Below are 10,161 nucleotides of genomic sequence, written 5' to 3' on the forward strand. Positions count from 1 at the left end.
AATTAATAAAATTAGTCGTAATAATAATGTAATTTCTTATGACATATTTTGCAATGAATAAAAATAATATGTTACATCTTATATGTGTGTGAAATTATCACGTTTTTCTTATTTATGTATCACGTTATATTTAATTATGATGTAATTAATTATAACAATTTTTACATTGTATACACACTTTATTTTCCAAATTTTTTTGTTACAATACATTTATATGAATATCAACCTTAAGTACAAAAATATTCAAATATAAATAAAAATTTTATTGCACATTAGTTGAGAATTACTGAAAAGAAATTAGAAATTAAACGCACATACCTAAGGCATTATAAAATACTTCGCTATTACATACTATAAATGTTCGCTTTTTATTCTGAAATTTCAAATTTATCGAATGTCTAAAATAAATGCTCGAAAGCGTCAAAATCATCGTGATAAAACAGAACTAATATAAATTGACATTACCGACAGTGTTCTACCTTTAGAAAATCGACGTTTCGATATGCTAAATATTTCCGTTGCATTGCTGCACGCTTATTTTTCATACTCTTCATTATTATTATTATCTGAAAATAAATAACGATATTCTACCTCCTATCCCCTTCAGATTCACAAAGTCTTACAATTGAAATTATTCTCGGCGTACAATTAAAAAAAAAAGTCGAGCCTATTACAAAGTTTCTTATTGATGTGCCTCGTACACGGTAATCAACGTACTTCGCAGTAACCATCATTAACTTTACACTTTCTGCACTTCCTCCAGTAATTAAGCGTAAAAAGATAAGCGTCATTAAGTTTACAAATTGTTTTCCAGCGGTGATCGCATCCTTCCAACAATTTCTCCCGAAATAAAGGGAAAGCAATATGAGTTAATTAGGAACAAAAGCGAACTTCTAACAATTAAAACTCTGCGTACACAACGTTTCACGGGGCTGAATTAATTTCGCATTACGGTACATTTCGACGGTGCCATCTTGCACTCTTTTGATTATCATCGAACGCACTAATTTTCCTCACTTCGAACGATAATTTTGCGATATACAATTATCAGGCATTTTTTACGAGGATGAAAGAAAAAAATATATTTGAATTTATCTAATGTAATACAGAATTTATTTAATGTTGGTATTTTACTTACAGTACCTACTTTTGGTAAAAAAGATTCGATAGAATGATTCGAAATGGAAGGTGAAAATAACTGGTGAATAATAATTTATTTATCGTAATATGTATACATGACACTAACACAGTATAATTCTAAAATTTCAAAACAGTAGGTAACTTTTATCTGATGGTAACCGAAAGTAGTGAATATTTATTTTTAAAAAATAAATCAACTTAACGAAACATTGTTGCCTTTTTTATTACTTTTTCTATTTAATTTTTCATTGGCTAAACTGAATATTCTTATATACCAAATACGTATATAAATTAATAAATATTAATTTACGTACATACTTGGTACATAATAAAATATTAAATAAATTACCTATTCGTATCGTTAAAACTTAAGCCTTGAAAGAAAAACATTTCTCCTGAAATTACTCTAAATATGAACATTTCTCTTTGTCAGTATTCTATACTCTCACCCATAAAGTGACAAGGACTTTGTTCCGATTTCTATACCACCAGCGCCTCTATAGTTTATTTTTCAATGTTGCCGTGAGGAAAACAGAATTCTCCTTGGCCCGTGTTACAATTCTCCTGTGACGACAAAGTAAAATCTGCTAATTGAGTTTCTCACTAACGCGGTCGGAATTATAAATCGCGGCGCCGTAAAAGTTTGCCTTCCTCGTGAACACGGCAAGATTTTTCAGGTTTCCCTTTCACACCCCGCTAGCTACACTTTGCAGGAATAACGAGTTCGGACCCGATGCAAAAGAAGAAAGGAAATTTCAGATGAAATTCCCGGGGCTCTTTGATACCACGTTACCGGGACTGCCGGGATTTCTGTTGAAAGAGCCTCGTGTCGCCTTTGAAGCCGGCTTGTTTGATCGCCATTTATTATGTTGCTTATTACCGTCCGCGTAATTGTCTATTCGATCAATCACGCCAATTTGCCCTCTCTCGCTTACTGTCGCACAGAGAAAACAAAGTCGTTCACGATTTTTCACTATTCACCCTATTCAGAACGCCGTATAACGCGAACTTTTCAAGAGAAACATTGAATGTTTCTTCTCGATATAACGGTTATGAAGTAAAAGCATACACTGCTCTTGAAATTCTAACCTCTAATAACGAACACAGTACGCACTGTTTCTTACGATCGAAACTAACCTCTTCTTTCGATCGAACGGCACGCACGCACAAAAGAAATACGAGGAAGAAAAAATGTTGGTATTTTGAACTCGAACACTCGTTTTTCCGGTGATTTTAATCTCCGACGAGCATTCGTACACACTTTCCATTTCGCGAAGCAAAGAGAAACAGCAGGAGACACGAAAAAGGTGTATAAACCATTGTGAAGAAGCACACCGGACAACGCTAGGTTTTCGCCACTGTATTTTCCACTACGATTTCACCGATACAAGGTGATCTTGTTAATTTCGTAGCCGTAGAAAAACCGACCGAAATAAAAATCCGAGGAAACTCGACCCTGTCACGTAGCATCGAATCTCCAAGTTAATAAAGGACATAAAGGAACCGTTGTAAACTGCTGGCTTGTGAAAAACACTTAGGTGCACGTCAGTCGGCCGGCATTTAAGGCCTAGCGCACCTGGTCGCTTTCCGTGGGGCCAGCCACACCAAACAGAGCGAGAAAATTTCGGCAGGCACATTCACACACACACAGATACCGCGCGCGCCACCCGTCTCGTTCTTTTTCCAGATGTGACCGAGTACCTGCGACACTTATCGCACAAAAACTTCAACACTTTGCCTATTTACTCGTCCACATGAAATTTCAAATAGGATGACAAGCTATTCACCTGTGCATTTTTTGTATTTTTTCTGAAATTTAATGCGCAAAACTAGATGGAAGTAAGGTTAAGGTAATTGATGGATTTATAAACACCGATAGATAGATCTTGAGAATAGTTAACATATTATTTTTCAACACTCGGTTAATGACTTTGAACGATCAATTTGCAAATGATTAGAAATTCGACATTTCGTATTACACGATTTCACAGTTGGACTTTTACGCTGATATTTTTCTGTGTTTATAATATGATAATGTTATAAACAAAATTTATCGCATGTCGAGACGTTCGGTTTGTGGCAATGCGTGATAAATGCCCGTTAAGTTCTAACCACTAAACGACACGCGATACGTACGGAGGAAGGGGAAGAGATAGCGTCAAAGGTTGAATCGGATTACAATCCTACCCAGCGCAGGATTTTTTTGTCGTTATTTCCTCGGCGTGTCTTTGTTTGGAAAGTATCGTGAAAGACGTTATTATATGGACACGAGTATGATCTTACAGATAATACACTAGATGACAAAACTGTTTGAACTAAATAGGATGCGTTGCACAAAGAGAATGCTCTTTCAATGTCTTTCGAAAATGCGTTAAAAACGTCTGAAAAACTGAAACGGTCACACGCTCTTGATGCGGTAATCGCTCATTCCGTCGGCAAACTGCAAAAGACCGACAAGCAGGGTTTACACTTTTTATAGCACAACACTTTTTCGTAATGACACGTCGTTTCGTCACAAATTTTTGTTCCAAGACACATCTCGTAGAATCCATAGGACTGGATCCACTTCGATTCGCACAACTGACGCTATTCCATTCAAAATTCTAGTACTTGCACTCTCGAAGGTTGGCAAAAAAGGTGAAGGATGCTTAGAAACCTAAAACTTTTGTCACAAGCTTTCAACATCACAGGGACCGTGAACAAGAATGAAAGAAAAAAAAACGAACGTCGAACATCGAGGGTGCAACGCGAAGAATGGAAAAACCTCTCGGAAGAAATCACGAAAAACAACAGAATAGCAGAAACAGGAGGACAAGACGCACCAACGAACGGTTCGCGATAGAATGCTGGAAAATCCTCGAGCAGAGTTTGCTCGGTGATACGGTGGTGACTCGGGAGCAACGATTGGTCGACGCTCACCCCCCACGAGAGCCAGTCTCTGGCGCGGACCAATAAGCGTACTCGTTGCCTCTCCACGCACTAAGACCGCGTGTGCACCCACGCAGGGTGGCTCGTGGCTCGAAGCTCGCGGCAGTCACTCAGTCAGTCAGTCACTCAGTAGGCCCGCGGTACGCTATGAGGTGGGATCTGTGAACAAACGAAACGCGAGTTTTTATTTACACCCGTTGCTGCAGGGTTTATCTAACACGAAAAAAAGAAATCACTCGCTGATAGTTTTAGTCTCATCAAGGAATCGACACGCACACTCATTCCCCCCTGCCGTCACGAGTTGAATCTCGCTACACCTTGCATTGTACATACGAACCACCACGCGCTAGGCCTCGGATAAATTCTGTCGAAGATTGTGTCTTCGAAGTTTTCACGTATGCTTCAGTGCGTCTTTTCTCGCCTCGTTTCACCATTCACGTTTACGCGTGAGCTCGATTCGTTTCTCGGTTCTTCTTGCCGGTCGTGACCGACGCTTGTTGTTTTGTGCACGCGACGGCGCTCCTTCAAAGTGCGTGCTACCAAGGTGATCGTGATACCGCGCAAGACAATGTGCGTGACAGCCACGCCGCTTAGCGCGACTAAAATACTGAAGGATAGTGCCAGACACCCGGCAAGGACTAGCATCGCGACCAACGTACAGGTGCAAGGATTAACAGGGGCCACGAATAATGTCGGCGACGTGGACAGGCCGCAGCATACGTCGATCATGTAAATATTCACCTTCATTTCTCTCTCTCGTCCTTCCTTTAATTACCGCAAGGGTGTGCTGCGACATTAGTACAAAGTCATGAAATGTCGTTGTGTTACAATTTATTTCGTCGAGTCTCTCTATTTCTAATATTTATTCTAACCACGTGGTCAAGTGTTCTCGATCATGTCCAAACCAGCGGTATTTCGACGACACAGCTTTTGCTTTGTGTACGCCGCTGCTGATGAAAATATTATTTACGAGCTCTGGTGCGACTTCTTTCGACCAGCGAAAATATTGTTTCGAATAGCTTGGGTACGATGACATCGACAGCTTTAGCCGAACGACTAAACGTACGTCGTTTGACGCGACAGTTCGTCTCTTTCTCCTCCTCTTCCTCTCTCCGTCTTGTCATTCTGCCGTTTATAAATGCACGAAAGCGTTCTCTACAAAATTCGTTCGTAGACATTCGACGTTCTTTTGATATCCTCTCTCCGTTGAAATGACGATCGAAACGAACGACATTCGAAGTATGTAATATCCACCGACATCTTTTAACACTCGAAAACTATCGACGCGCACGATACGCATCGATGAAACGCGCGTTCGAAACGGCTTTCGAAATTCTCACGGCCAGCCACGTTTCAACGCATTTGATCTGTCGGCACCATCTGTCGAACGAGAAACGAGTTTTTTTTTTTTTCCTCCAAGAGTAGGAAAATCGAAACGGTCAAAATCACTTTCGTTCTTTTCCTCGTATGCTCGCTTTTTTCGCCGACGTTATAAAACGCTATTTTGTATCAAAGGATTTTTTTCGATCGAAGAGTCAAATTTCCGAAATATCCCTCGATTAAGGTATCGCCGATAAGTTTCCTTCATCGTGCTTTTTCAGTGACTGCTAAATTCCATGTTGCGACATTTTTTCCCTAGCGTAACCTTTAAAACAGAAACATAACCTAGACGCATAGTAGCAGTATGGCGAAAAAGCGTCAAATAAAATTTTTACGTAGTAAACATATTTTTACAAACAAGCCACTAGTTTGGGAAAACAAAATCCACAAACGAATAAATTAGATTCATCTACCTTTAGAATTATCGGGATTCATTTAATCGCACGCGCACGTTCGAACTAAAAATTCCATCGTGAATCTTACCGGTGCAATAGCATCGTTACAAGTGGCAATCGAATTCGTTTTGTTTCTACCCCATTATCATGCCAATATTGGAAACAAGAGTGGAATAGTATCTCAAGTAGGTACGTAGTAGAAATTTTTTCATCATTGATCTGCGTGTCCTACAGTAAAGTAACATTTGTAATGTTATTCCTTGATAGTACGGTCTATTTCGTGACCGATACTTTATCGTGTTCTGTACAACACGAATAAACTGAATTTCACATGGCATAGTTTCTACGCCAAGTTACTTTAGCTATTGTTTCGTTTAAATCTAATGTTCGTTAAAAACGTTGCATTCGTTGAAATGCGATTCATTTAACGTTCATTTCACACGTACGTTGACGATACTCGCACATTTACGATCGAATATTTGTGTACAATTATTTGTCGAAGCTTGGCGTGTCCGTTCCTCGAAATCGATATTCCTATTAACCGCCGTACCTTATATGGCGCAAAACTAACGAATAGTCGAGTAACTTGATATTACTTTAGTTTTTTCTTTGTTTTTCCTTTTTTCGAATATAGAGTTGTACTTGGAACGCAACTATGGTTCATGTGTAAAGTGACCTGACGTACTGGTTTAAATTTTGTGCTGAATGTGAGTAATGAAAAAAGATAATTAGGGGTAGTAAAGTACAATATTAACTATGAAGAAATTTTAAATAATGAAGATTATTGAAGACAATTCCTTGTTCAAATAAACATGTGTAACCATTATTTGAATATTAGGTACTTGAATATTAAGCAATCTTCATATTTAATAATAACAGTGTAGCAAATTTAATTTGTTCATTTTTTCTAGTACCTTAAATACAATAATTAAATTAAAATGTAATTTTATATCGTCACAGTTACTAAATATATCCATTTTTAATTTTTCTTCGACAATAAAAATGTACTGAATTTGCCTTCAGGAAATCTGGCCAGTTTACAAGCATTTATTTTAAGTACAGTGACTGTTAATTTTGAATTGAATTAATAAGATCTACAAAATGTTCACGAGGTGTAAATATATTTTTACGCTCATTGTTTGACAAAATATTTAAGCTGTTATCTCGATGTTGCGTATTTTAACGTAAATATCAAATATTCCTATAGAAAAATAAAATGCGTATGATGAAATGCTAGTTGTAAAAATGGTCTTGTTACATACGCGGGATTGTGTTGATGTGCACTAGAATTGCCGACGGTAGTAAGGAAATTGTTATGATCTAAGAAAGTTTGGTCTGGTTGGAGGTCACGCGGCGGTCTAAGACTTCGCATGGGCAGACACAGTGTTGGTATAATGAGCAACTTTTTTGCCCGGTCTGTTTTCGTTTCATTCTCGACAAATAGGCGAGTCCTTCACAGTCGTGCAGCTATTTATTTTTCCTTGAAACGACGACGCAGCGGAAACAATGGGATTGTAACGAACGTCGTCCTGGCTGCTTTCTTTCTTTCTGCATCTTACGAAAAGAAAACGAGATTACGCCTTACGCAATAATCTTGCGCGCACCCAACAAACGACTTCATGCAAATTTCTGCGTCCGAATTGTCGCAAGAGATTCGCATGGATATGAAAGAAGATTTCTCTTAGATACATAATTTGCTTAACAATAAAATTGTTATTATGGTTTGACGAGTTGTAGTAGTGTTGCTTGAAATTTACTTCGGAATAAAATTACTTCGAAAGAAGTTTCACTGACGTACCTATGATGAAATTATTTCAAGTAATTTTTAAAGTAATTTTAAATTTATGAACATAACTCATTCACAATATTGCAATTTTTTAAAATTATTTACGATTAAATTGAGGTAACAGTGAAATAAAATTATTTCAAATATGCAAAATAAACTTGATCAAACTTTCGTATATTATTTCGTTGAAAATTTAATATTAAGAAAGTATAATTATACGAACGTGACGGATTTCTGTTTACCATGATGAAGGGTTTTTTAAGTAAAAATAAACTTTTGCAATTTTTATAATTTTTATAAAAATTTACAGTATCGTACGATAGAAAATATCACGTTCATTGTGAGAATGAATTCAGTATTTTCGCGGACGTATTGATGATAGTTTTGCAATATTTATGATAATATCAGTAGCGGATGATAGAGTTGCTGACAATCGTTCGATACTAATGATCAATTAGGCTTACGCGCACCGATTTGTCGTCTACCAACCGATTCATTTCGCACCGGACAATACGTTATTATCAGCACAACATGCGAAACATGTCAGAAATTATTGCGATGACCTACATCTACCGGTAAACCATCGACATTTCAGTCGGTATAGAACCGAGCTACCCACGCATTGCAGTACTCATAAATAATTATGTCGAATGTAAACAAAATATTAAGGCTTTTACGCGAAAATCATATCGGTTTTTGTCGCGACCAAAATGCTTTTCGTTGTTTCAATTTGTTATTTCATCGAAGAATATGGAAAAACATTTGCAATTAAAATTATACAGTAAAGAATATGGAATTTTTCAAGACACTTAATGTTGAAAATAATTTCCGACATACACAGAAATTCTTATGAGAATTAAAGTAAGTAAATTAAATATTTCTAGGAAAAAGTAAAAGATATCGTATTGCATCTTTCTTTCGCTTTATACTATTGCAGTTTAATGAAGTGTTTCAGTAAATATGAGGAAATATAATTAAAACTGGTATTCGTATCTTCCGAGAGAATTGTTATTTTGATGATTCTGTAGATAAAACAGATCAAATTTTCGTTTAGACGTATTACTAATATTTAACGATTCAGTTTGCTTTTCTCTGAAAGTAATATGAGAACATTCGTATTACCAAGTTGTAAGACACGTGGAGAACATTTATGACGCGTTTGGCAAGTTTTTCTTTGGGTAATAATTTCTTCATTGCCGCTTTGGAAAGTCTGTGCTGCGACAGGCATTCACTGATTTATAAATTGAATATACTTTATTTGCCTATTTATTTGGTGGTAATTCTGTCGAGTATTTTATTTGGGCGCGTGTCTCTGTGTGGTGGAATGTAGTTTCCAAGAAAACACGAAGCTTTATTCCGAGCCTGGCGAACAGAAAAAACGAACAAAAAAGGAAGAGCAGCTCTAAGGGCGGTCGAACAGGGGGATCGAATTTTTCGTGTTGTATGTTTGTTTGTGTATGCTGTATGTTTTGAAACGAGAAAATCAGCTATGCAAGTAACTTTCAGAAAAATCCACTTGTTTAAATAATATATTAAAAATGTAGTTTTTTTTTACACATTTTTGTAAAAGATTGTGGTTCCATTTTTGTGTAAATTTGCAAACGTGAACTGCAAACAAATACGAGAAATACGGATAAATAAAAATTTTTTATTTCAATCTTTTTAGAGAAATACAGAAGACAGTGAAGCGATTGTGCTGTCAGTTGCGCCTACACGGCACCGAGTGGCGTACATCACGGTAAACTTAATTTTTTTTTCAATGTTCCCGTAATCTCTTCATCTTTTTGAAAAGTACATTTTACAGGGCAAAGTTTACGAAATCGAATAGTATTTTTTCAGAATTTATCCGAGCAATTTATCGGAACAACTTCGAATAGAAATTTGAAGCTTTAACATCGATTATTCTTACGTTTATCCGGAATAAATAAAATTTTATTAAAATGGGTTTTGTTATGCAAATGTGTAAAAAGTTATAAATCTTTGATATATTATTTAAACAAATAGATATTTGTAAAAGTTATTTGCATAGCTGAATTTCTCGTTCCAAAACATACAATTCTGCAATTTAAACCTTTTCTATATACCCAATAGTTTTTGAGATATTAACGGAAGCGTTAAAAAAAGAATTCGGGTTGAAAATTTTTTTAAATACTACACTATATACAAATTTTATTAAAATTGGCGTATGACATTTAAGTGATGTCCTTCGTGAAAGTGTCAAAAAGATTTCTAGAAAAATTGATAAAGATTGGTTAGGAAAGTTAATAATGTAAAATTGAAGAATGGTTCGTTGTATCTAGTAATATTGTAGAACAAAATTTCTTAGAATAGTATATAAGAATGAAATATCATTTGTTGTGAATGATACAGTAGAAAATGATAAATCTACTCGATTTGTTGGTCACGTGACAAGGTAATTTTTACGCATACAATAATACAAATGAATTAATCTGATCTGCAATCGAGAGACAGTTACTGGAACATATGATCGCATACATGCACATAAAGTACGTTAAAATAATCTCGAGTTAC

General features: G+C 36.2%; 1 protein-coding gene across 1 annotated transcript in view; it reads left to right on the forward strand.

The window, feature by feature from the left end:
- Positions 1-4,591: 4,591 nt before the first annotated feature.
- The window catches only part of LOC108570146 (rhomboid-related protein 3-like), a gene marked incomplete at both ends in the record, with an annotated part of 93,542 nt that continues 87,972 nt past the window's right edge, over positions 4,592-10,161 (forward strand). Inside the window, one exon of the mRNA XM_017931936.1 lies at positions 4,592-4,797. Within this exon, the coding sequence (XP_017787425.1) occupies positions 4,592-4,797 (206 nt within the window). The remainder of the gene's footprint in view (positions 4,798-10,161) is intronic.

The sequence above is a fragment of the Habropoda laboriosa genome, unplaced genomic scaffold (genome assembly GCF_001263275.1).
Source record: "Habropoda laboriosa isolate 0110345459 unplaced genomic scaffold, ASM126327v1 scaffold80, whole genome shotgun sequence".
Lineage (NCBI taxonomy): Eukaryota > Metazoa > Arthropoda > Insecta > Hymenoptera > Apidae > Habropoda > Habropoda laboriosa.